General features: G+C 43.6%; 1 protein-coding gene across 1 annotated transcript in view; it reads right to left on the bottom strand.

Annotated features, from left to right (window-relative positions):
* Positions 1-731: 731 nt before the first annotated feature.
* The window catches only part of adamts17 (ADAM metallopeptidase with thrombospondin type 1 motif, 17), a 95,388-nt gene continuing 69,795 nt past the window's right edge, over positions 732-26,324 (bottom strand). Inside the window, exons 15-23 of the mRNA XM_074665576.1 lie at positions 22,916-23,036; positions 13,142-13,222; positions 12,738-12,895; positions 12,341-12,500; positions 7,564-7,699; positions 6,945-7,149; positions 6,584-6,736; positions 6,158-6,335; positions 732-3,925 (exon numbers count right to left, since the gene is read on the bottom strand). Coding sequence (XP_074521677.1) covers positions 3,774-3,925; positions 6,158-6,335; positions 6,584-6,736; positions 6,945-7,149; positions 7,564-7,699; positions 12,341-12,500; positions 12,738-12,895; positions 13,142-13,222; positions 22,916-23,036 — 1,344 coding nt within the window. The 3' untranslated portion in view covers positions 732-3,773. The remainder of the gene's footprint in view (positions 3,926-6,157; positions 6,336-6,583; positions 6,737-6,944; positions 7,150-7,563; positions 7,700-12,340; positions 12,501-12,737; positions 12,896-13,141; positions 13,223-22,915; positions 23,037-26,324) is intronic.

The raw sequence follows: 26,324 nt of genomic DNA, 5'->3' as shown, positions 1-26,324 counted from the left end.
GTGCCAGACCTGTCAGTCACATGAGCTTACTGGATTTACTCCTGATCTTAGTGACTTCTTAACTGCTGCATCAGTAAAAAGTTCACTACCTGTGCAGCGTGAGCCCATCCAGAAATGAAGGATTCAGAGCCATGCTGTACTCTGAACCAGGCTGTAAACATGCTTGTCAAAGCAGTAGACGTCTTCTTTGGCTCAGTGTGTACGTGGTGTCTTGTCTTTCTGCAGCCAGCCTGAAGCAGAAACTCAGTGAACTGCAACTTTGAACACTTCCATAGAGGTTTCATCTTTTTAACCACATGTTGCTCTTTGGTTCAGCTGAAGGTCTCCAGCTCACAGGGTCACTCTTTAAACTGGACGGAGACACGTTCGCACAGTCTGGCTGAGACAAACAAACAAACAAACAAACAGTGTTTTAGCTCGCAGGTTACCTTCCACCCTATACTCCAAGTTTGTTCCAGTCAGAGTTTTTTACTCTTGCAACCACTGATTAAACTTCAGTAAGGAGCCATTGTTGTTGAAGAAAGAGCAACTTTTATTTATTTGTTTTCTTCAATGACGCCTGTTTTGAGTTGGTCTCTTCTTTAACTTTCTCTTTGCTTGAACTATCAGTAACACTAAGAAGACCTCGTATTAAGTTAGATTTAGCCGTTCCTTGTTCTGATGAATGTGGAACAACAGCAGGAAATAAGTGTGAACACACAGAAAGACAACAACAAAGAGTTCGAGGGATTATTTATTTTCTTCCACATCATCAGCACCATCAAATACATGTAGTGGCAGTTTCTGTTTGGACATACTGTCGGAGTAACTAAAACAAAGTACAGTACAGGAATAATGAAGCATATGTGCGCTACATTGTCAAAAAATAGGAAATTAAAATGATTCACTGGTAAGGCGTGTTATTAAATAATCCTACAACATACAAAAACAAATATCTGTTAACAACTACTGACAATCAGCTGATTCCACCGGAGTGGAACAGGTCAAAGATAGCACCATTAGACTGGGAAAGACTGAGGCCTCTTATTAACACACACACACACACACACACACACACACACACACACACACACACACACACACACACACACACACACACACACACACACACACACACACACACACACGCACACACACAGCTCCATCAATCTAACTGTCCTCAGCATATTGACAGAGTTTTATCATCACACCAAGCGAGCAGGAGCCTGTTACACTGGATGGTTCCTCTGAGTCAATCCTTCGTTTGGTCGATGATTTCAACCCTCAGATCAAATATGTGACTTTATTGTGTTGTTTAAAAGACTGTGGTATTGCTTTTTCATGGTTACATGCTTTCATAAAGTGACAGTCTGATTTTAAAGGGTGACTGGAAAAGGATCCAGTATATGTCACCTCTACATGACGGTGAGGTTTAAACTTTGGTTTCTGTCAGCGATCTGAAAACGCCAACGGGGATCATTTTAACATTCCTCTGAATTCAGCTGAACATTACCAAACTAGTTTGGTTCACTGTGAGGAACAGGTGATAACAGCCTCCTGGTACCAGCTCTGTCTGGTTCAGACATATGATGAGAGTGGGTCAGGCTGATAGCAGTTTCACTGGCTCTTTCTGAGGCTTGGTAAAAGGGTCTGCAGGGTAGAGATGTGCTTAGGCAGTAGCTGCTGGCGACATGTGTGTCTACGGCCAAAAGCCGTGAACAGTGAGATGTTTCCCCCCTTCTTTTCATGTTTTGACCAAAAGTGAAAATTTTTGACAAGCAGCTTCCTTTCTGTGGATGTGGCTGCTTTAAAATACTTTCAGGGACCTACGACCCCCTCTACAGTTCATATCCTGTTACGGCAATGCAGAGACTAAAGAGTACAGCAGTTTGTCGAGCTACACTGGGTGGTTAACTTTCATTGGCATGTTGGTCTGAAGGTCTCCAGTTAGCACGGTAACTCTTAGCTCCTGAACACCTGTTGCTCTGTGATGGTTGTGGTCCTGTCAGAATACAGCAGAACTTGAGTCCATTGTTTCTGACAATCAACCTCAGGACGAGCAGGTATTTTTATTCTGCCTATGTTCAGGCTTTGGAGTTTGAAGAATGCTAACTCATGTGGATGGAGTTAACTCTGCTTCCACTGCCACATTGTGTGCACATCTTTATGATAGTGTAGGTAGTAAGAGGGGCTACTTGGCCCAGTTTCTACCAAGCGGTTCTGTTTGGTTTGTCTTGGTACAGCACACATTTTGTAGCATTTTCTTTGACTACAACTGGGACAAGTCATCAATTTACAAAAACAAATTCCTGGATGTTTTCCATTTTCTTTGTTTACTGTGTCACATTCTTATTCTTAGTTGGATTCATTGGCGGGGTACACTGTGTCACGCTGCTATGGTGTCACGCTGTTACGTAGCTACCCCAGCTATCAGCATCCAGCTGAGACGCTGCCTACCATGAAGGGCAGGGTTGGCTGTGAAAACACAAATCAGGCTTTATTGATCTGACCCGTACCAAACTGAACTGGTCCATACTGAACCGGCTGGTGGAAATGGGGCTTATGATGTCTTCTTGGCTAAAAGGCAGTCCGTCCATTTTTCTCCACTGAGTCCCAGTTTCTGTCTGACTACAGCGCTTTAAGGCCAGAATAACCAAACATTACTGCCAAAATGAACATTTCTGTCTGCACAGGGAAACAGGAATACAACTTCAGATCTTTTCTGTCCAGTGCAACCTCAGGATGTTAACATCAGTAACAGGGGGAGGTTGAAGCTCTGTCTTAAATTTGTGTACATGCAGAGCTTAAGTCTGGATGGAGCCTCTTTGCTTTGTTAGAGTTTGTAATCATGCCTGAAAAAGATGCTTCACTTTTGGGTCTCGACACCTCATCCATACTTTCTATCTTCCAAAGGTGGCTGCAGGATTGGATATCTGCCTCACTGTTCACATCAGCGTGAGTCTGTCCATCGTATGGGTCCATAGACAGTCCAAACTAACCCCATCCACTCAAAGGATGTAAGACAGGGAATCTTTGGTCACCTCTCAGCAGCTCTGTAGATGAGACCTGCACAGTGGGATAGTATTCAGAGCCAGGTGAGGCTCGATGGCACCAAACCAGAGTGGACCTGGCCAAAGGTCAGGGGGGGGATAACAGAAAGTCAAGTGTCTGCACCATGTGACCCTGTGGTTGATCCAGGAGGTGATGGTAGTTATCTCAGGTCAGAAGTGAGTGATTGTGATTGAACTCCACCCGCCTGACTGTACCTGAAGGAAGCAAATCAGCCCTCAAGTCCATCCTTCCAACAACAGTCAGGCTGATTTACTGTCACTGGTAATATTTGATCACAGCTCCTGATGGGACTTAACCATTATTGAAGAGTGTTATAATACTTCAGCATTGTAATTATTCCTATATGTAAACAACTTTACTTAGCATTTCAGACTCAACTATAATACAGTACAACATAGTGAAAGATACAAAAGAGAGCTGTGACAGTCTTCTTAAAAATCAAGCACGTATTTTCAATCATTTTGTGCAATGTCACCGCCTAAATCAGCTTTTTAAATGCCCCCCCTCCCCCTTTTTGTTTGGTGTACAGCAAAGGAAATAAAGTACATTTTCAAGTCTTTATCAAAAGTCAAGGCTTACCAGCCCATTTAAAACGTACACATTAATGAACCATCTATTTCCTTATTTAAATAGAAAAAGTTCCATCATTAATTAACATTAAAATATTAAAAAAATGTACAAAAAGAACGCCGATTGGAGTGAAAGCAGGTGCAATGTGGTCATTAGCTCTTGTGCAGTGTTTTCATGGCGTAAAAGTCCCTACAGGTCTCACAGCAGCGCTGGTACCACCTCATGTCCTGACAGAGGTTCTTCTCTCTGACCACGCGGCAGTACACCGTCCACTGGTCTCCTGTGCACTTGTAGGTCAGAGCGGCTGGGTGGGGACAGGTGGAGGAGAAAGAGGCAGACAGTCAGCTATTGGCAGAGCAGTCAGGGGGGCCAGAGTAAAACAAGTGTTTCACATCAGAGGAGGGAAAAACTCAAGCGTCCTTACATGAAGCCCAACCAAGAGTTTTTAATGTTAGATTCTAAAATGCTAAAATGTAACAATACTTATAATTTCTGAGGCAAAAAGGTGAAATGAGAGGTGGGAAACTGAAAGGGGGTCTCATTATTCTCATTCTGTTCACACAGGATTAGTCTGACCCGAGGACCACCGAGCATTAGGAATAACTGTAGAGGATGTCTGTGTTTTTAATTCTGTGTGAATCAGCCATGTGCGTCATTCATAAAGTAAGAACTCCAGGGCAAATCACCAACCACAGACACACAGACGTCCTGAGATATCCCAGTCTCAGAAATGTCAGGTGGTAAGACCTGTTTAAGACCACAGCCACAGCTTTATGATGCTTTTCTGATCCACAATGATTCAGACAGCAATAGTCATTCTAAACCAAGGTTTTAACAGCTCTTTGGATGGACCTAAAAAGGAAGGAGACTTGTGATTATAGCCCAGGGGTCTGCAACCTGCAGCTCTGGAGCCTCGTGTGGCTCTTTGACTCCTTTATAGTGGCTCCTTGTAGCTTTAAAAATATAATAAATAGACTTTTTTTTTTTTACATATTTTTCTTCCAGAGAGTATAAATGATAACAACACAGACACTAAACAATCTACAGTTTAAAATTGTGTTGTACAAAATATGTATAACCTCTAACAATAAAGCTGCTACATTTTTGACATTTTTTGTCATTTTTTGACATTTTTCAAACTTTAATTTTTTAAAATATTTTTTTCAAATTTTGAAAAGGGGGGGGGGGATTTGCAAATTTTTTGAGTTTTTATTTAAATCCCATTTTTTAAGCTTATTTTGCAGTTTTTAGAATTTTTTTTGAAAAAATAAAGCAAAATTTAGAAATTGCACAATTTAGGTTCAGCAATTTTTTACATTTCAAAATTTTTCACGTTTTTTGCACATTTTTTTATTTCATTTTTCTTTTTCTTTTTTTCAAATCTTGTTTAGATAATTATTCACTAGATTTTTACTTTGCCTAGAATGTTATACACTTTTTTTGTCTTTAATGTGAAGATGAAGTATATTTTGCGGCTCTTGAATGACTTTCATCCAGGTGAGCTGAGGCTAAATGGCTCTTTTGAAAGCAAAGGTTGCAGACCCCTGTTATAGCCCATGTCATTAGTAAATACGCTATAAATAATTTCACAGGTCTCTAGTTTAATCTTGGAAAACAGTGTTGGTTTCTGTTTTATTGCTCCTAAATGTAGATTATTAGACGTGTTTGGAAATTCAGAGTTTCTGTCCAACAGTTGCTCTGTAAAGAAACAACCACTGTGCTACAGAACGAGTTTGTTGCCTTTGTAGAGCCAACAGCTCGCACATTACTGTCATCAGCAAAATACAAGGTGAGCTACGTTTCCTGTTTGAAGACTTTAGATTTAAAATAAGATCACACAGCTGTAGCTGTTGCTTTGCAAACCCTTTTGTGCAAACATATCAACACATCAACATTTCTGATGGTTGAATATCAGGGGGTAGGACTTGATAAGAACCGATCTTTTGCATAGTGGCTTTAAAGTTTTAAGATAATTAAAACTGCATATCCAGAAGTTTTCACTGCAGGTTGTTTGACTGAAGCTGGATGTGGACGTCTTCTTTTTTAATCAGAGCGTACAGCTCACTGTGTGCTGCAGAGGGAGGCGCTGCAGCTAAAGCACTGTGGGTCTGTGCAGCCTTTTCCATCAAACATCAGTAACTTTTATTTACAGGCTTCATTTGGTTTCTAGTGGGAAATGCTGCTGAACTGATGCATAGACTTTGCATGATCATTTAGCAGAGTTATCTCAGACAGGACCCTGAGTGATCGCCTCAGCAGAAAACAGCCAAGTCTCCTGACTCCAAGACGCTAAACATGCTAACCAGTTAACCTAGCTGTAAAATCTGGCAGTGGCTTGACTATAAGCTGCAAAGAAATAAAATGATTTCCTCAAAATTTACTTTTAAAACAAAAATAGTTTTAAAAAAACCTTGACCATCATGTTTGATCTTAATCTTTTTTAAAGGTTAGGGTAAACTTAATTTTGATGAGGACAAAGAATAAAAAACCAGGAGTGTAAAAAGCAGCGAGGGATCGTGCTGATGCTGTGTCTCACCGAGCCTGGGGGAGGTGATGGTGTTCACGTTGATCTTTTCATTGCAGGCTCCTTGGTGACAGGGTCGGTAGGTCGGCGGTCTAAGTGCCACGGGGCAATCGTTACCATGTCGACCAGTCACTTTGTGCATGCACTGGACCACACGTGACTGCAAGCCCTTCCCACAGGAAGAAGAGCACTGAAAGAAAGACAGTCAGAGAAATCAGTGCTCAGCGCGGTGTCTTTACTCCAAATACTTTCATCTGACTTTATCTGCAAGGTGGCCATATTTATGACATCACGCTTTGAGAGGAGGAGCCACAGGATCCTCTGCTGAGGTGGTAAATGGGCTGTGGTCTCCTAACTCTCAGTAACCAACCCCACAGAGTAAAACACATTAAAGAATAATAATGAACAATCAAAGCAACACAAAGCAGACGGTGGTACCTTGGACCAGCCTCCTGTCTTCCATTCATAACATTTGGAGAAGTCCTCACAGGGCTCCTCCTCAGTGGGCTGGGACAGTGGGTCACATAGACTCTTGGGGTTTGTACACAACACGGTGCGTCTGCGAACACCTTCCCCACAGCCTGACGAACACTGGAGGACGGGAGGAGGAACAGGAAGAGGGAAACAGGAAGTGATAACCAGCTCAAACACTGTTTCTGGATTCTTCTACTAAGAGCTTTTGAGTTAAAGATGCTGTAGTCACATTCAAGACCACAAACAGCTTCATCCCTCTCTTCAGAAACAGATCGTGTAACATTAATTTGAAAGTCCTCTGTGGACTCAAGAGTGTGTGTCATACCTTGGACCACTCTGAGGCCTCCCACACGGTGAGGCAGAGCCGGCCCTCACAGCCCTGCACAACAGGGGGCTTTCCTCCCTGGCAGTAAGGGTCCCGGGTGTGGATGAGGGAGCCGTTCTGTAGGTGGTAGACACAGACCACCTCCCTCTGCTGCAGACCTTTACCGCACGTGACGGAGCAGGACCCCCACTCTCCTGTTACCCACCTGTGAGAAACGCACAGAGTCTGAGACCTAAACTACACACACTCTGCGGTTCACAGCAGTGAGGAGGAGGAGGTCTGAGTGACACTGCTGTGTTTGAGCGCCCTCTAGTGGAGATTAAAACCTTAATCCCAACATAAAGGACTTCTTTCAGAATCTGAGTAGTGACGTCACATTGTTTAAGACGTTTGTATCTGTTCACAGGAGGAAAGAGGAAGTAAAATGAGCCTGTTCCAACTCCAACACAGACTGTGACACACACCTCGACCCCTCCATCACACCTCCATCACACCTCCATCACCCCTCTGTCAGCCACACTGCAGGTGAGACATCACAGGACATGGAAGTCCTGCTCTGAAGTGGCAACGTGTGGTGGTATGTGTGTGTGTGTTGGTGTGTTTGCTGTCTGTTTCTCACCTGTACTGGCAGGGGTGAGAGTTGCAAGGTCGAACTTGGGGATGTGGTCTGTTCTCAGGCTGACAGTAGCTGCTGTTGACCACCTCCATGGTTTTATTGGCTATCCTCATACAGGAAACCACTGTCCTCCTCTCACCTGACACACACACACACACACACACACACACACACACACACACACACACACACACACACACACACACACACACACACACACACACACACACACACACACACACACACACACACACAGCATTAGTAACAGTCTTCCTAATAAATATTGAGTGATCCTTCTCTGAACTGTCTTCAGGCAGGCGTTAAGAGGCGGCTAAAATGTGCCCATCCAGACTCAGAGGCAGTTTTTATCTCACAGCAATCAGCATGCTGAACCACAGGGAATCTTTGAACATATCATCCTCGTCACAAAACTTGAAGAACTCCCCCGGTATCTACTGTCTGTTTTCCTGTGTTTTTTTTTTTTGTTTTTTTTTTTTGGTGTTTGTCTTTTTTATGATGAAACACTGATTGTCAGTTTTTTTTTGTATTCTGATACATTTACACCGCACCATGTTCCTGTGTTAATCTGAATAATGACAATAATCTGATTGCGTGAAGGCATGTTAACACCTCGTTCCAACTATCATTACTAGGGATGTTCGATGCCAACCCCCTCTACATAAAATTTTAATTAGCAATGACAGATCATTTTGAACAATGACAGCACGGTCACTCTGCATCAAACGTCCAAGATAAAACACAAACAACTCTCTCTTAGTTTTTTACAATGTTTCTTAAATTAACAAAGGTGCAAAATAAAACTAAGCGCTGTAAGAGATTTAGGATTTTGTTTAATAGACTGAAGTGCAAAATAAAACAGTAAAACTGTTAACTCTCCCTGGCTTGTTCATGTTGTCTGAACAGGACCTAACACATAATTGCCGTGGTGTTAAACCGCAGCAAGTAGCGCCAACTACTGGTGAGGAGGACTTACTCAATGCAGAGGTCGTGTTAACCGATCATTCTCTGTCTTTAACAGGAGTTTTTGAGCAATAATGTAAATGTCCGAAGGTTGCTGTCATTTTGACAGATCAGAAACGTGACACAGTCCATCACTTTCATCTCCCACCCATTCTTTGATCACATGCAGCTCCTGCAGTTGACCTCCTGTCCAGTAGGTGGCGAGCCTGCATAATGAATTAGGTGTTGCCATGATTTTGTCATGGTTTGTTGCTGAGGCTGCCTCCCCATACATCAGGACAGCACGCTCCAGGATTGCCTCCCAGTAAAGCAGGTCCTGGCCGGAACAGGACACCTTTTTTCTGAGAGTTGTGTCGACTGTTAATTATTTTTAAAAAAGCGCATTCAGCTCGCTGTGATTGTTACTTTTATTACTTTACAAAGCTCTAGACAGCAGGGTCTGTATCATTATTCTTTTTTCCTTCTTTTTTTATTTTTTCTTTCTGCCCAATCAGCAATATGCAGTAACTGCACTGCATAAGTATGATACAAGTTTTATTTGAGCCACTTTTGTGATGACATGCTAAAATATAAATAATCCATATTTAACAACTCTAACTGAGGGATCATTATTTATTTTGACAGACTTTTTGCAATTCTGTCTGTCAAAATGACGGACAAGTAAAATAACTAGTGCAACGTCTGACTCCATGTCACATTTTTTGGCCCCAAGATTACGGTGGTATTGGCCCAATGCCTGATACCAATACTGGTACTGGCCCATCCCTAGTCATACCCCATCAAGATCATTTTCCAGTTATTTAAAACCCAGATAAAAGCCCTGGCTTGAGGTTGTTACACGTTAGCTGTGTAAGGTCATGTGTTACCTTAGCCCACTGTCTTATAACAATCTATGTTTGGCGTTAAAAGAAAAAGTAGGGGTGTCCCCTTTCTACAGACCGTGACCTTATCTGACCCCTAAACTCTTAACTCTGTTCACCCAGTCATGTGACTAACCCGTTAAACCAGTAACCTCACTGGTTGGAGATCTTTCTGATTTTGCACCTAACTCAATCTTTTCTTTTTTGTTGTTGTTGCTGTGCCAACTTTCAAACATGGTGTTCATAAGAAATTTGAACAAGAAGATATTTGTTCTCATGAATCAGTGTTACGTCAGATTTTTTTTTTTGCACTGTTCATATCAAATAAAGGACTCACAGGGCGAACACTGGGTTTAGTGTGTGTTGAGGGTTAATTCGTTCCAGTCAAACGCCTTCCTGAGTTTTTAACCTGATCTCATCAGACAAAGGGGAAGCTTTGTGTGTGTGTTCCTTGTCCAGACTGTCTCCACCCGTAAATCTGCATTGTTGGTTCCCTTGTTGAGTCGGTTGTGTTTACAGAAGCTGATCAGCTGCTTGCCATGATGTCTGCTCGGGATGTCAAATCATACACTTATCTGGCAGCTGAAGCAGATAGTTAAACTCTAATCCAGCATTAAACAGAGATGAAATGAGCAGCGGTGGGCTCACCCCATGCTGCTCCACAGACCGCTAATCCAGAAACACCTGACCTCATCTCCTGGATGAAAGCACTGGACTGGAACTTCAAAGCCCTCTTCTCACATACATGTGCTCTGAAATATTTTGAGCCCTGGAGACCAATATTACCAAGCAATGAGAGGATAAGAGGAGCTGCTCAGGAGATCAGCAGCAGGGTGCCCGACAATTAGGCTGCCCTCTGCTCCCTATGGTGTGTGTGTGTGTGTGTGTGTGTGTGTGTGTGTGTGTGTGTGTGTGTGTGTGTGTGTGTGTGTGTGTGTGTGTGTGTGTGTGTGTGTGTGTGTGTGTGTGTGTGTGTGTGTGTGAAGGAGGGGGAGGATAGAGACACGCAGCCCCACACAGGGACCCCTGCTCGGTCTGATATGCTGTTGATAATTGGCTCAGATTAGCCACTGGCTGAATGTCTCCTTGTCCAACCTCCTGGTCTTACCCCCTTCCCCTCTGGAAGACACGGTCTGCTCAGGTCACAGCTGGCTTGTTCTGAAGTGCCATTCCTTTTTCTACAAATCAGGGCCTTTGTTAACGTGATTTACAGCGCAAAAATTTTAGACAGGTGTGAAGAAACCCTGTGAGCTGAGGGCCTAACTCACTGAAGGATTGTGCAGCTTTTGCTCCTGCCCACTGTGTGCAAATGAGTCCAAAATACATTATCCAATTCATGAGGCATGAACAAAAGGTTGAATGCTCTACAAGCTACAGCAGAGCAAAGAGCATCTCTGTGCGGAGAGTAAACCCTCCACATTCAGTCAGAGATGGGACACTCCGTGAAAACAATCCGAACCGTTCAGTCCACCTGAGTCAGTTTCCTGACTTGACTTTGTTTTAATGCTCATAATGGATTGGTGTGTGTGTGTGTGTATGTGAAGTCCTGATCATGAGCAAAGTGAGGCTCAGGAGTTCAGCGGAGTTCAGCGTAGTGGAGAAGACAGACAGAGTCAGAGGATGGGCCTGTGCTGTTGTACGGTTCTGCTGTATGGGAGCACGGTTTGGATGAACTGTGTATGTGTTTGTCTCTTTTCACTGCACCAAACTGAAATCTTCTCAAGTGTTTTTGTCTCATTTTCAGCAGGAAATGTCTTTTTTGGACTTAATATGCATCACATTCACTGACCAGTCCAGAAAAATGTCTTGTTTTAAGTCATTTAAAGACAAAAATGAGCTCTGAATTGCTGTAACAAGTAAAAAAGTAAAGATACCTGTATTAACACATTGTTCTAATTTAAAGCAAATTTTCCAGCAAATTTTTGATATCCCATCAGCTTTTTTTTAAACTTGTTACAGCAATTCAGACCTAATTTTTTGCTTTCAGTTTTTTGCAGTGTTGGGCCATTTTTGCAAGTCCCAGGCCCAGAAAAAGGAGGAGGGTTGATATTTTGACATTTAAAAACAACCAAATAAACAGGAGCCGGACAGAGATCCATAAACAGACGGCCTCTGATAAACATCCTGAAAACTGTAACCTCACATGACCCCACAGAGGAGCTGGCTCCATGTCCAGCAGCAGAGACTGGACTTTAACCCTTTCAGCCTGGCCTCTCTTTTGATCTCTGCACAAAATGTCATATCCAAACTGAAAAGAGAATATCTCTGAGTCTACAAGTTCTGTTTGAACCATTCTGGAGTCATGATCAATGTGAGTGAAATTTGTTCAGAGGTGTCAGTGTTGGTTATTCTGTCTCTAGCTCAGAGAATAAGTGCTTCATTTATTCCTTTTGTTGTGGAGCGAACGTTAAAGTCCTTCATTTGGGGACCTTATTCACTAAACATCAAACGTCTGATGGACATGCAGAACAAGTCAATATCCCATCTGTCAGTCCAAGACCAATTCTGGACGTCTACACAATGTTCAAAATAAGTCTGCTCTTTGGACGCCTCACCATGACCCCACTTGGTTGTCAATATGCAATTCAACATGTGAATTTCAGCTTTTTAGATGTTTAAGCAGGAGTGAGTGAAGCCACTGCACAGAGACGTTCAGAGGACGTCCTTTCAATGTCATTCTTGGACTTGGTGCCATGGTGGTGTCAGGAGTGACTATAGCTCAGTTGATGGGGACTTGGCTTTGTGACTGTAGAGAAGCTGATTTGAGACCCAGCATGGATAAAGCATTTGAATGTGTCTGTGCGGTGGGTAGCTCTCACCGACTTTCAGCAGATGATGGAAAAAGACATCTAGAGTAAAAGTCTGCACCTTCAGGGGACCACAGAAAGATGTTCAGGAATGACTAAAGGGCTGGACATGGTGAGTAGATAGTGAGTTACCTCCCCCACACTGGACAGTACAGTCCTGCCAGCTGCTGTGAGTCCAGATGTAGAGATACTCTGGTTCCCTCTGCTCCTCGCTGCTCCTGTCCTGACTGGTGTTCAGAGACACCGTGTACTCGTAGTGGATCCCGTAGCTCTGGTCATGGAAGAGCAGCACCTGGGAAGACGACAGTGATAACTGCTTACTCATGTTTTTACTCATACGTGGATTACAGTGTTCCTTCACAACCAAATATACGTCTCTAAAAACTGTTCATGCATCAGGGATGCAGTGATGTCCACCACAGAGTCGCTGTTTCCACACTGATCACCGTTAATGATTTCATATTTCAGTGTCATGGAAAACATCTTTCTTTTTGAACTACTGTTAATCAGACGTGACGTATGTGGTTACCATCAGGTGTAAGGGGGTTTTGGTGGGTCCCTTTGCAGACATCTTCTCCCACAGTCCCCTCCTGACGTAGCGCACCGTGGTGCCAGCCAGCTCGAACTCTCCTGGGAGCTCGATCTTCCAGTCGCTGTTGATGGATCTCTTGCTGGAGTCTTTCAGGGCTGTGGAGAAACACATCAGCTCAGAGGAGATGCTTTCAGTCCTCAGAGTCGTCTCTCCAAGCAAAGAAAAGACAGCTGAGAAACTTCACAGGTACAAGCCCACACGCTGACTCACGAGTGGCGCTGTGACTGAGTGTGCAGGTTTCTCTTCTTCCACAGCAGCTGCTGCTGAGTGAAATGACACATGGATATCTGCAACTCAGCCCTGACCAGCCTCAAAGACTTCACCCACAGACGCACTCTTACCCAGGAAGCTATGTGAGGGTTTGTCCTCCACAACTTTGATGCGTCTGGCTCCTGCAGGTATGACCACAGCCTCGATGTAGCCTGATCACAGACACAGAAACCGGGGGGTGGATTTAGAGACAGGAGCAGAGCTTTTTATTTTTACAAGAACAGTTTAAATCAGAGGAGGCAGGGACAGGCTGGTGACTTCTGTGCTGCTATCAGAGATGATTCACTTGGATTAGATGCTTAATTAGCTGTGAAACTTATCTCTGATGGAAATGTGAGACAGAGGAGTCTGACTGGTCTTTTGTTAGCACTCTTGCTTTGGTTTATGGTTTATATATCTGACCAAGCAAAGCGCTCAGTGTTGAGTTCCTGCTGGATATTTGGGCCAGCGCTCTGGTGGATCTGGACGGAGTCATGGGGAGAGCAGGTGACCAGCTGTTTTTCTGGCAGAGGTGAGGATGCCTATGGAGGAAACAGCTCCATGGTGGAGTGCTAATACAGCACCTCCTGTGCACATCAACTCTTCTTCATGGAGGGAGGAGGACAGAGAGGGGGAAACAAAGACCGCCTCCACCCCGGGATCAGTCAGCTACTGACGGATGTTAAAGGCTGTGAAACCATCAGCACATTCAAGCCCTGTGTACAAAGCTATTTACAAACTGTATGGATGCTCATAAAAAATACATAAAAATTAAAAAAAAAAAGATTCCCATGGTGTTTTAGGATCACCCACAGCAAGAGACCACTCTCTAATACTTTTTTGTAGGTCTGTCTTTCATTGAAATGAACATTAGTGTTTTGTTTCATAAACTATTGATAACATTTTCCCCAAATGTCAAATAGATATATTCTCATGTAGAGCATTTATTTACAGGGAATGACAGATGGTCAAACTATCACACTGATGTTTGGTGACTTTCTGTCTCTCCTGAAGAAAACATTTTAAGGAGCTCAGCTTTATTCTGTAACTAGTGATCACCCATCTTCCTCCTGATCTCATTCAAAAGGTTTCCAACGGGGTTCAGGTCTGGACACTGAGCTAGGTCTTGATCTATTGGTCCTTTAACCACCCCTTGACTGACCGAGCTGTGGGGCATAGAGCGGCGTCCTGAAGGACAAACAATTCTTTGCATGCTCAAAACAAAGACGGATTGACGACGTGATGTGTTCAAACCAGTGAGAGGACCAGCTGCTAAATTCTGGACCAGGTGGAGAGGGGTTTTTTGCTAGTCACAGGTCATTTCAAAATGCTACTTCCAATTAGGTCGACCAGGACCAGAATGATTTAGGGCACATCTGGGTCTCTATAACAACACCACGCTGACTGATGAGGTAATTTGTGATTAAATTTGTAGTGATGGTGGACACTGGAGCCTAACAGACAGAACAGACAGGAAAAGGACAGAAGAGCAGAAGAAAGAGAAACAGGAGAGAGATAGAGCACAAGCTAAAGGCTAACAGAGGAGCAAATCTGTTTGTGCAAATGTTGACTCCAACCAGATCCTCCACATAGCATCTTTAGGCCAGTCTACATTTCGTTATAGATATTCAATCTTAAAAAAGTGAGTGTTTCCCTAACATGGAAAGAATTGGTTTTGTTTTGTTGACGATGTGTGACAGGTGGAAACAGGACTGGACAGTGTTTTTGTTTGAAACATCCTTCCTCAAATTTGGCTTTACAACGGCTTAGAGGTCACCAAGACCACTACCATCAGAGGGCTGGATTATCGTTGATTAAACAGTGTTACCCTTCTATAGACTGCCATCCAATGAGGCTATGTATGTATGTATGTATGTATGTATGTATGTATGTATGTATGTATGTATGTATGTATGTATGTATGTATCTATCTATCTATCTATCTATCTATCTATCTATCTATCTATCTATCTATCTATCTATCTATCTATCTATCTATCTATCTATCTATCTATCTATCTATCTATCTGTGTGGCAGTATACAGATAAATATCAAATGAATTGGACCTAATACTGAACCCTGTGGAGCACCACAGGTAGTGTCTGGTGATGAGCAGTAATTAGCCATGGGAAACAAAAAGAGTTGACTGAAAATATAAGAGTCAAACCAAGTGCAGTGTGTCTGAGGCCAACCCAGCTGATGACACTGTTAAATCTAAGACTGACAGGTAGAAAAGGAAAAATAGAAATAAAACCTGAAAATGAAGTCATCACTTTGAAACATTTCAAACCTCCTGAGGCAAAGTCACACAATCAAGGAGTTCATGAATATTTTACTCATGTTCAGTCATCTCTGAGTCACAGCCGGTCACCAGCCTGTTTCTGCACACCACGTCCAAGTTCAGGAAGTATTCACAGTCACAGACGGCAGAATGACATTATACTTACCAGCACAGCAACAGAGTCCTTCTACACACAGAAACACAGCAAGAGGACACAGCAGCTTCTCACCGACACTCTGTCAGCTCACAGTGACGCCAACACACACAACAACAGCACGGCAAACATTTTGTCAAATGAATGCAAAGGATGAAATGCAAATGTGTTTTTTTTCTTTTTGCAGTTGTTGAGGTTGATGTGATAGTGATGATTATCTGCAGAGGTTAACTCTGAGTGAAGACAAAACACACACACGAGTGAGAGCACCATCTTGTCATTACTCTGGAACTATGTCTTCTTCAAACCCCAGGAACAAAGGTCTTCATCAAGTCCAGTTTTTCACCTGATGAGTGTTTGAACCCAGATAAGCTGTTTTCCTCTAAGCTCATCATCTGTATAGGGACACATCCTGAGCTGTCAGGATGAGAGCTCTGTCAGGATGAGGGCTCTGTCAGGATGAGAGCTCTGTCAGGATGAGAGCTCTGTCAGGATGAGAGCTGGATGAGAGCTCTGTCAGGATGAGAGCTGGATGAGGGCTCTGTCAGGATGAGCGCTCTGTCAGGATGAGAGCTGGATGAGGGCTCTGTCAGGATGAGAGCTCTGTCAGGATGAGAAATCTGTCAGGATGAGGGCTCTGTCAGGATGAGAGCTCTGTCAGGATGAGAGCGCTGTCAGGATGAGAGCTGGATGAGGGCTCTGTCAGGATGAGAGCTCTGTCAGAATGAGAGCTCTGTCAGGATGAGAGCGCTGTCAGGATGAGAGCTGGATGAGGGCTCTGTCAGGATGAGAGCTCTGTCAGAATGAGAGCTCTGTCAGGATGAGAGCTCTGTCAGGATGAGAGCTCTGTCAGGATGAGGGCTCTGTCAGGATGAGGGCTCTGTCAGGATGAGGGCTCTGTCAGGATGAGAGCTCTGTCAGGATGAGGGCTATGTCAGGATGAGAACTCTTTCAAGATGAGATCTCTTAGGATGAGGGCTACGTCAGGATGAGAACTCTTTCAGGATGAGAAATCTTTCTGGATGAGAACTCTTTCAGGATGAGAACCCTGTCAGGATGAGAACTCTGTCAGGATGAGAGCTCTGTCAGGATGAGGGCTCTGTCAGGATGAGGGCTCTGTCAGGATGAGGGCTCTGTCAGGATGAGAGCTCTGTCAGGATGAGGGCTATGTCAGGATGAGAACTCTTTCAAGATGAGATCTCTTAGGATGAGGGCTACGTCAGGATGAGAACTCTTTCAGGATGAGAAATCTTTCTGGATGAGAACTCTTTCAGGATGAGAACTCTGTCAGGATGAGAACTCTGTTAAGGTGAGAACTCTGTCAGGATGAGAGCTCTGTCAGGATGAGAGCTCTGTCAGGATGTGAGCTCACAGCACGGCTCTGTGCTGCAGAGAGACAAGATGCACATCTCTACAGTCAGACAGAAGCAAACTGCACAGAGCTGCTTCTCCATCACTGGCGCTGTGTGCTTACTGAAGGAGACCACTGCTGTGCCAGCAGCATGCTGGGTTTTCTGTAGAGTCATATTAATTGAATGAGCTGGAGCTCCTCATACAGACTGTATCTGTAGTTACAGATAAAAACGGTATTTCAGCCCAAAAGGAGCTCTTAAAAGAGCTGAACAAACTGCACCCTTACCGCTTGCACAGCTCCTTTCTGCCTCTGGTGGATGTCTAAACTAGCTGTTGATGGGCTGACATCATTTTTGCATTTCAAGCTTTGCATCCATGATACAAAATTTCGTGAGCATTAGGATGAAACTGATCCTGTGCAGATCTTTTCTGAAGGGTTTGAGCGAGTTGGATCCACACAGACGAACACACCATCCCCCTCCCAAAAGCCCACCAGCACAAATCCAACAGCCCGCCACCTTACACACACCAACACTTAGACGCAGCCCGCCGCGGGCCCACCTGGGTTTACAGGCAGCTGATGCCAAAGTTTCACAAACGTTCTACACAGGGCTTAAATGTCAGCTTTGAAACATCTCTGAGGTTTTATCAGCTGACGACTGCTCCCTCATGTCTGCGGGCAGGAGCAGCGGGGAGAAGGAAACACCTCGGATGAAAGGAATGCTTTCTTGGCAGAACTCTCGTCTGGATAATGAGGTAACGAGGTCAAGCAGCTGCTTATGTAACAGTAACAAAGCTTTTTCTAAAGTTCCAGATGAAACCATCCACCCAGGGGAGCCCACAGATAACTGCTTATCTCATCTACCAACGGTGAATCACTCCAGCAGAGCACAACACACACACACACACACACACACACACACACACACACACACACACACACACACACACACACACACACACACACTGTACATGCACCTTACATGAGAAACACTTGGGGACAGCTCTGGGTTTAGCCATCACACAGGTAGATACCCTCTTACACTGCCTAGCGGTGACTGGAGGACGAGACAGGAAGTGGTCACATGTTCTGTGGGCTACAGCAGCATGTGTATGCACGTGTGCACACAATCACACACACACACACACTCACACACTCACTCCTCTTTTTCACTCCTCTCTGTGATGAAAACACGACTGCATGGATGAGAACTCTTGGTTTCGCTGTAGTTGTGGTTTCTGTCCCAGTGCTGCTGCGTCATGAAGCAAACACCATTATCCCGTCTGCACATGTAGCATCGCTGAGATCTGAACAGGCAGTGATGTCCACAGTGACTCCTGAGAAGGAAGCCTGCTGCTGTTGTCTCTGACAGGCTCAGATTGCTCTAAGAGTCAGACAACATCACTGAGAGGATCCCCACAGAGAGAGGTTTGTTTAAAGAGGCATATTTTTAGATCAAGCAGCTGTTATATCCCCCTCTTCAGAGCCATTAGAGCCCATTAGGAAAAACGTTTTAGCTGTCAGAGCACAGGAGCTGTAGCTCTGTTTGAGTCGCTGACTGATTTAACTGCTGATAAAACAGGAATTAATATTAACGTCTCTTTATGAGCTCAGGCAACAGGTAGAGTAACAATCTCTGTGGTTGTTTTAATATCTGAATCCAACATGAGAGGAAAGGTGAGGAGCCGCATGCTGCACGCTGCACGTTGCATGCTGCAAGCTGCACGCTGCACGCTGCATGCTGCACGCTGCATGCTGCACGCTGCACGCTGCAAGCTGCAAGCTGCACGCTGCATGATGCATGCTGCACGCAGCTGATTCAGCTGAAATTGATGCGGACCGAAAATTTTACCCCAAAGGCCCTCAGTGTCACTAGTTAGTCCCCCTACAACCCATGACATCATAAAGATATGCATGTGTTTCGCTAACAGAAGCGTTCTTTAACTCTAAATTTAAACTTTGAGCAGTATGAAAATGTTTGCTTGTTCTGTGGCTGGTTGTCCAAATGGTTACTCCACAGTTGACTCAAGTTTGGCTGAATTCCAACACGATTTTAACTCTTACGGAACAACAGGTGTTTGGGTGTGTTAAGGGTGACTGTGCAAACAGGAGACCTCAACGTGCAAGGAGCAACATCCAATTAAAAAAATGAAGCTTATGTGGAAGTGCTAAAAGATGCAGTTCATTGAGTGCCCACTTGCGGCTGGCCGCAGAAAAAACAGAAACCACATACACACCAAGCCTAAATGCTGAGGTATACTTTCAAGCTACAAACTATTCTAACTATCCATTCCTTCCCATGGAGCAAGGAGATGTTTGAAGGACATCCTTTCTTCATCACCTTCAAATGTTTAACTTTGGTCTCCTGAAGGTGCAGACCGTTCCTCCACACATCATCTTTTTCCAAGGTCCACTGGATGTCCATTTATGACGTTCACAGTATCTTCGTAAAGAGCTAGCCACTGGGCAATAAGACCTTCAAAGGCTTTATCCATGCTGGGCCTTAAACAGGCCCCAACGGTTTCCAAGCCAAACTTAGACTATGAGCTGAGCTGTTATCACTACTGCAGCCACTACAGTCATTCTTACTGTTTTTTAGTAACAACAGTATACAGTTTCTGTGTCTAACTGTAGTTTCTGTGTCAAACTGTAGTTTTTTGTGTCAAACTGTAGTTTTTGTTTCTCAATGCAGTTTCTGTATCTAACTGTAGTTATTGTGTCTAACTGTAGTTTGTTTTACTGTAGTTTCTGTGTCTACCTGTAGTTTCCATTTCTCACTGTAGTTTTTGTTTCTCACTGTAGTTTCTGTGTCTCACTGTAGTTTCTGTGTCATACTGTAGTTTCTGTGTTTAACTGTTGTTTCTGTGTCTAACTGCAGTTTAAGGGGTCTAATTGTAATTTCGGTGTCTAACTGTAATTTCTCTGTCTAACAGTAATTTCTGTCTTACTGTAGTTTATGTGTATAACTGTAGTTACTGTGTCATACTGTAGTTACTGTGTATAACTGTAATTACTGTGTCTAACTGTAGTTTCTGTGTATAACTGTAGTAACTGTGTCATACTGGAGTTACTGGGTATCACTGTAGTTACTGTGTGTAACTGTAGTTTCTGTGTCTAACAAGTTACTGTGTTTAACTGTAGTTTCTGTGTCATACTGTAGTTACTGTGTTATACTGTGGTTACTGGGTCTAACTGTAGTTTCTGTGTCTAACTGTAGTTTCTGTGTCTAACAAGTTACTGTGTCATACTGTAGTTTCTGTGTCTAACTGTAGTTTCTGTGTCTAACTGTAATTTCTGTGTCTAACACTAGTCTCTGTGTCTTGGTGGAGTTTCTGTGTCTAACTGTAGATTCTGTGTAATACTGTAGTAACTGTGTCTTACTGTAGTTACTGTGTCATACTGTAGTTACTGTGTATAACTGTAGTTTCTGTGTCTAAGTGTAGTTTCTGTGTCTAACTGTAGTTTCTGTCTAACTGTAGTTTCTGTGTCTAACTAGTTTCTGTGTCATACTGTTGTTACTGTGTCTAACTGCAGTTTGTTTTACTGTAGTTTCTGTGTCTACCTGTAGTTTCCGTTTCTCACTGTAGTTTTTGTTTCTTACTGTAGTTTCTGCGTCTCACTTTAGTTTCTGTGTCATACTGTAGTTTCTGTGTTTAACTGTAGTTTCTGTGTCTAACTGCAGTTTAAGGGGTCCAATTGTAATTTCAGTGTCTAACTGTAATTTCTCTGTCTAACGGTAGTTTCTGTCTTACTGTAGTTTATGTGTCTTTCTGAAGTTTTTGTGACTAACTGTAGTTTCTGTGTCATACTGTAGTTACTTTGTCTAACTGTGGTTTCTGTGTCAAACTGTAGTTTTTTGTGTCAAACTGTAGTTTTTGTTTCTCAATGCAGTTTCTGTATCTAACTGTAGTAACTGTGTCTAACTGTAGTTTTTTTTACTGTAGTTTCGTTGTCTACCTGTAGTTTCCGTTTCTCACTGTAGTTTTTGTTTCTTACTATAGTTTCTGTGTATCACTGTAGTTTCTGTGTCTAACTGTAATTTCTGTGTCTAACACTAGTCTCTGTGTCTTGGTGGAGTTTCTGTGCCTAACTATAGTTTCTGTGTCACACTGTAGTTTCTCTGTCTTACCGTAGTTTCTGTGTCTAACTGTTATTTCTGTGTCTAACTGTAATTTCTGTGTCTAACAGCAGTTTCTGTGTCTTGTTTGAGTTTCTGTGTCTCATTGTAGTATCTGTGTCCAACTGTAGTTTTTGTGTCAAACTGTAGTTTATGTGTCTGAATGTAGTTTTTGTGTCTGACTGTAGTTTCTCTGTTTTTCTCAGCAGCAGGTAACAGTAGGTAACTGTAAGTACATACAAAGGTGTTGTACACTTCTTCTTTAAACCTGCCGCTGAGCCAAATGAAGCCACAGGAAAATTAATCGCTACAGGTTAACACATCAACATTTAAGATTGGAAAACACAGATAATGGAAACAAAATTTTAATCTATTCAGTCCTAATGTTTAAAATGAGAAGTCTGAAAATGACGTTGAAAGGACGTCCTTTGAGCGTCTGTTTGCACAGTGGGCTCACTGACTCACTCCTGCTCAGACGTTCACCTGACGTCCAAAGAAACAACCTTCACATGTTGACCTGCGTATTGATGTCCAGATGGGGCCAGGGTTTAGGCATTGTGTAGACAGGGTACAGACATGATCTTTACGTACATCAAGCCAGTGGGTTAAAACGAAATCATCGTTATGCTGGTGTATTTGACAGATTGGTGTTTGGAGTGTAGCAGTGCTGAGTACAGAATAAAACAGCAGGTCACTGTGCACCTCGTGGTTGGTTTACAGCATCTCCTGTGACCTTTGAGCCATCATCACCCCTGAGCCTGGTGTCTGGATCTAACATTTTGTTTTAGCAGCCTTAAATGTGTTTGATATCAACAGAGCTCTTCTGCTCTCATGTTATTATTTGCTAATAAAACTATCAGCTGGCCCCTCTGCTGTCCACATGAATCCCGGACATGTGTCTGCTTTGAGCTCTTTTCTGTGCGACCTGATAAACGGTCAGGACGTAGCATTTCATTCTGAAACTGAGTGGATGTTACACACTGTTCTCCTGCCTGACTTCCTGTCCACGTTGATCTTCTTTGTTCAGCTTGAACAGGGCACCCTGAGCTCCAGGAGAGCTCACACATCACACCCCAGTCACCACCTGCTGGGTCCCTAAAACACACACCAGCAGCCTCAGAAGCAGCTTTAACCACACAGCAACACGGAGCACCAGCTGTGGAAAACAAACAGGTCAGTGCACCAACTTCCTCTGTTTGTTTGTGCGGCTCATCACTGGTTTCCTATCATGTTGGTGAATTATAAATTGATTGTATAGTGTTGGTGTTCACACACTCAATGACAGTTAAAGTTAGTCAGTCTGTCTCCCCTGGAAATAGACTGGTCAGCTTTGCAGTGCATGGCGCTGGTTGAACACGCTGCCATGCTCCTTGAAGTAGAAACCTGAACAACAGTCTGAGTCTGTCAGGGACAAAAACACTAACTTTAATGGACTCACTCAATCACTTCCTGTTACAGTTATGTCACTGCTGAAAACTGTGGTATCCTACACAAGCAACACCATCACAGTTTGAACCTCGACTCATTTGGACCTATGAAAGCTAAAGATGGATTATCTGATGGTAGATCTTTGTGTGTGTACGGCCTCTTTCAGAGCAGGAGACGTGATGATGAGGAGCTGAGTGAGCCGTCAAACCAGGAACAATTAATCCTGAGGAATTATGTAACAATACAGCAGCTGTTCACCTTCAGATTGTGTTACTGGTTCAACAAACTTACTTGGTCCATTAACACAACATGACCTTTAATATGACCACAGTGTTAACCAGCAGCAGTCCTTATTAGTCTCATTAACTGCTTTGGTTTGGAAAATGTCTCCTCCTTTCACTCCTCACATTAAAGCAGTAAAGTTCCTCATCCTGACAAGTCATTGTTGAATTTACTCTTTTGGTAGTTTACACACCCACAAACACACACACCCACAAACACACACACACACACTCACACACTCACACTCACCCATCCCATTGGTGTGGTTGAAGTCTCCTCTCACGATCCTACAGGAGCGCTCATCTCCGTTACACACCCCACAGCGGTCCTCTTTGGCAGAGGAGCCGATGATTCCATCGCAGCCGATTTTCTGGGTGCAGAAACAGTAAAGGAGTGTAAAACACGAGGCCTCGTATGAATATTATCAGAAACAGAAACTAATTACTCTGGCCTTGGATGCTCTGACTAGTTTTGATGCACATTAAAAAGACTCAAACTTCAGAAAAGTTTCATTCTGAAATTCAAGATGGAAGAACTGGTTTTCTGACTGACTGAGTGTTGGTGTGTTGGATAGATAGATAATCCAACACTTTGGGAAAATGTAACGGTTGAAGGAGTTTCAGTCAGTTTTTTAGCTGCCAGGAGCTCATAGTTCAGGGAACCAGAAACATCTGTATCCGTCGCCTGTTGTATTGAAGTGTTACACACTCTCTCTGATGGGTTCAGCTTGGTCGGAGTGCTGATGATTCAATCAGAAGGAGATCATTTTCCACCAATAACGTGTCACTTATAAAAATCATCCTAAGAACCCACACACCTCTGTGGCCCTCAGGCTAAGGCTCACCAGGTTTGTGCAGCCACACGAGGCCCAGTCCAGGCGAGCCGCCCCGCTTCTTCCAGAGTCTATTTCAATGCTCCACAAAATACCTCACCCTCCCCTTTTCCTGTCTGCTCCCTCCTTCTCCTCCTGACTCTCTGTCTCTGTCTCCTCCTCCCTACCAGTGTTTTTATATCATAGTCCAGTTCCGCATGCCAGGCCTGAAAAAACATCCAGCCTCCTCCTCCACCTCGGTAACTTCAGAATCTGCATATTTCTATCTGTTTCCCTCCTCCAGCTTCTCCGTGCCCCCTCCTTCAGGTAAAACACATGACCTCGGCTCACTGTGACGGGTGGATGTGTCATGGTGGCAAAGGGAGAGGAGAGGAAGGCCGTCTGGTGGGGTCCAGTCCAGTGTTAACACATCAGAAAGTTAGTTCACATGTGGAGCCCTACATGAGCTCAGCAACATGACTGACTTTCAGGACTACTGCTGCACCGCCACCGCTTGATTCCTCTGCCATGTTTCTGTGTTACAGACGAGAATAAGAAGTGATTCAGAGGAGAGCAGACCAGGAACCTGAGAGTCCTGTGAGGTAAAACTCCTGTGTTTCTCAGTGCAGTCTGGTCTGTGTGTGTGTGCGTGTGTGTGTGTGTGTGTGTGTGTGTGTGTGTGTGCAGAGAGTGATGTAACAGCTGTTTCTGGTTAAGCATCCTCCTCCTCTGTAACAAAAGCCTGTCTCTCTCTGTAGGATCCTTTGTGTAATGCTGTGAAATACTCAGGGTAACAGTCTGAGCCTGTCAGGACAACAACTAAAACCTTAGTGGACGCACTTTCTGTGTTTTTGGACTACAAGCTCCATGAACTCGTCGTTCTCAGATCATTCCCAGGAACTACATGTTTCCATTGAGCCCATTGGTTGAGGTTAGCGGGATGCGTCCTTATCAAACAGCTTTAGATCACCTTTGAATATTGATCTGATGAGAAGATTATGACACGTAGATTTACGTATGTCAGACTAAACCAGGATTACTTCCCCAGGACTTCCTCTGTGTCTGAACAGCTGCAGTAACCTGGATTTCCACTGACACGTTCAGCTGAAGGTCTCCAGTTTACAGGGTCACTCTTTAAACTGGAACACCGGGAGCTGACAGAGACACATTCACACCATCAGGCTCAAAGACCTTTGGTTAGGAGGGAATGAATCAAGTCCATCAATGGGTGAGAACTAGGGATGGGTAACGAATTAGGTACTTTTATAGGTACCGACTGAATTCTGTTAAAAGTATCGGGTACTGGTTCATGTAAAATCAAAAGGTACCATGTTTAGGTACCTAAATGCATACTTGTGACTGTGAGGGAGTGGAAGGGTAGCCAATTTTCCATGCTGGACATAAACACAGCATTGCAAGGTTATTTAATTAAGAATAAATATGTGTAGTCCAAAAATATATGTATTTTATTTAGGGCTGGGCAACGATTAAAACTTTTAATCGTAATTAATCGCATGATTTCCCTGATTAATCATAATTAATCGCATTGTGAAAGTGCCGTAACATCTGTCATGCAAACACTAAATCAGTACTTGTTATACAGTAATAGTTAAATCACATATTTAGTGCAAATCAAATTTACAAAATGTAAATACAAAATTAAAGCTTATTGCCACTGTCAGGGCATTAAAGTGATACTCCGGGATGGAACAAGTTGGGTCCTATCACAAGGTTTAGGGCAGAAATGACCCCTACAGCAGTGTTTTTGTGCAGCAGAAGCACAGAGCGCTCGCACCAAACACCCCCTCCCTGCTCCTCTGCCGGTTTCCTCTGCACTCAGACGGGGCCATATTTTACTTGACCAAAAACACAAATAAACAGACTCCCACCAAAAACCCTGATATTAGTCTGCATTCACGCTTTCTTTAGAGAATTTTCAGCACGTTACTTTCACGCAAAAACACCACTAAATAAGGCTCTAGTTCTCATTGTGTCTCTTTGTTCTGGCAGGCTACCTGTGTTTGTTTATATCTGGCACGCTGCACGCGCGGACTGATACACTAAGCAGCGAGCGCCTTTAAAGGGCAACTCCGTTTTTTTGACACCTGGACCTTATTTATAGGTGTGTGCATGCTCATATACTCACTCAGACAAACATCGTGCAGCTCGGAGTCCTTCAGAAGTTATTTAGATCCAGCTGATTTTAGCCGCACTTAGCGGGGGCCACGGCTAGGGAGCTTCAGCCCAGGACATAATCTCTGCAAAATCGCTCATTTCGGCTATATTTTTTCATCCTTCGCTACCCATCGTTATCACAAACACACTCCTCTTCTGTTGCCATAGGTGAACACTGTCCACAAGCGCACCACCAGTTTGCATTGAGTCGTGGACGTGCTCCTGTTTGTTGTTCTCGAGCCAGCTCTTCGTCTCTCTCCCTCTGCATCCTTCTTTCATGGAGCTCCTCGTCCGTGTACTCAGGCTCAAACCGGTAAGGACAACCGTCAAACTCGAAGTCGTAGTCTGAAGACGGTAGACAAGCTGACTTTATGATAACACTGGCAATGGATGAAAAAATATAGCCGTAATGCCCCTCTTCTCCATCCTTGTTTTGGTTACTCATCGTGTTTTTCCGCCAATTTCACGTCCGGTCAGCGACAGACATTTACAAAATAAAAGCATGTGAGCAACATGCACTAATGTGCAATAAAATATTTAACGGCGTTAATACATTGACGGGTTAACACAAAATTAACGCATTAACTTGCCCAGCACTAATTTTATTACTAAACAAGTTGGTATTTTTTACCACAGAAACACAAAAAAGTACCAAAAATTGGTACCGCTGAC

Source organism: Halichoeres trimaculatus, unplaced genomic scaffold (genome assembly GCF_033239565.1).
Source record: "Halichoeres trimaculatus isolate MK-OKI-2021-1 unplaced genomic scaffold, fHalTri1.1 fHalTri1_scaffold_3, whole genome shotgun sequence".
In the NCBI taxonomy this organism is placed as follows: Eukaryota; Metazoa; Chordata; class Actinopteri; order Labriformes; family Labridae; genus Halichoeres; species Halichoeres trimaculatus.
Note: the sequence above shows the minus strand (reverse complement) of the source record. Positions and strands in the feature narration are given on the sequence as shown.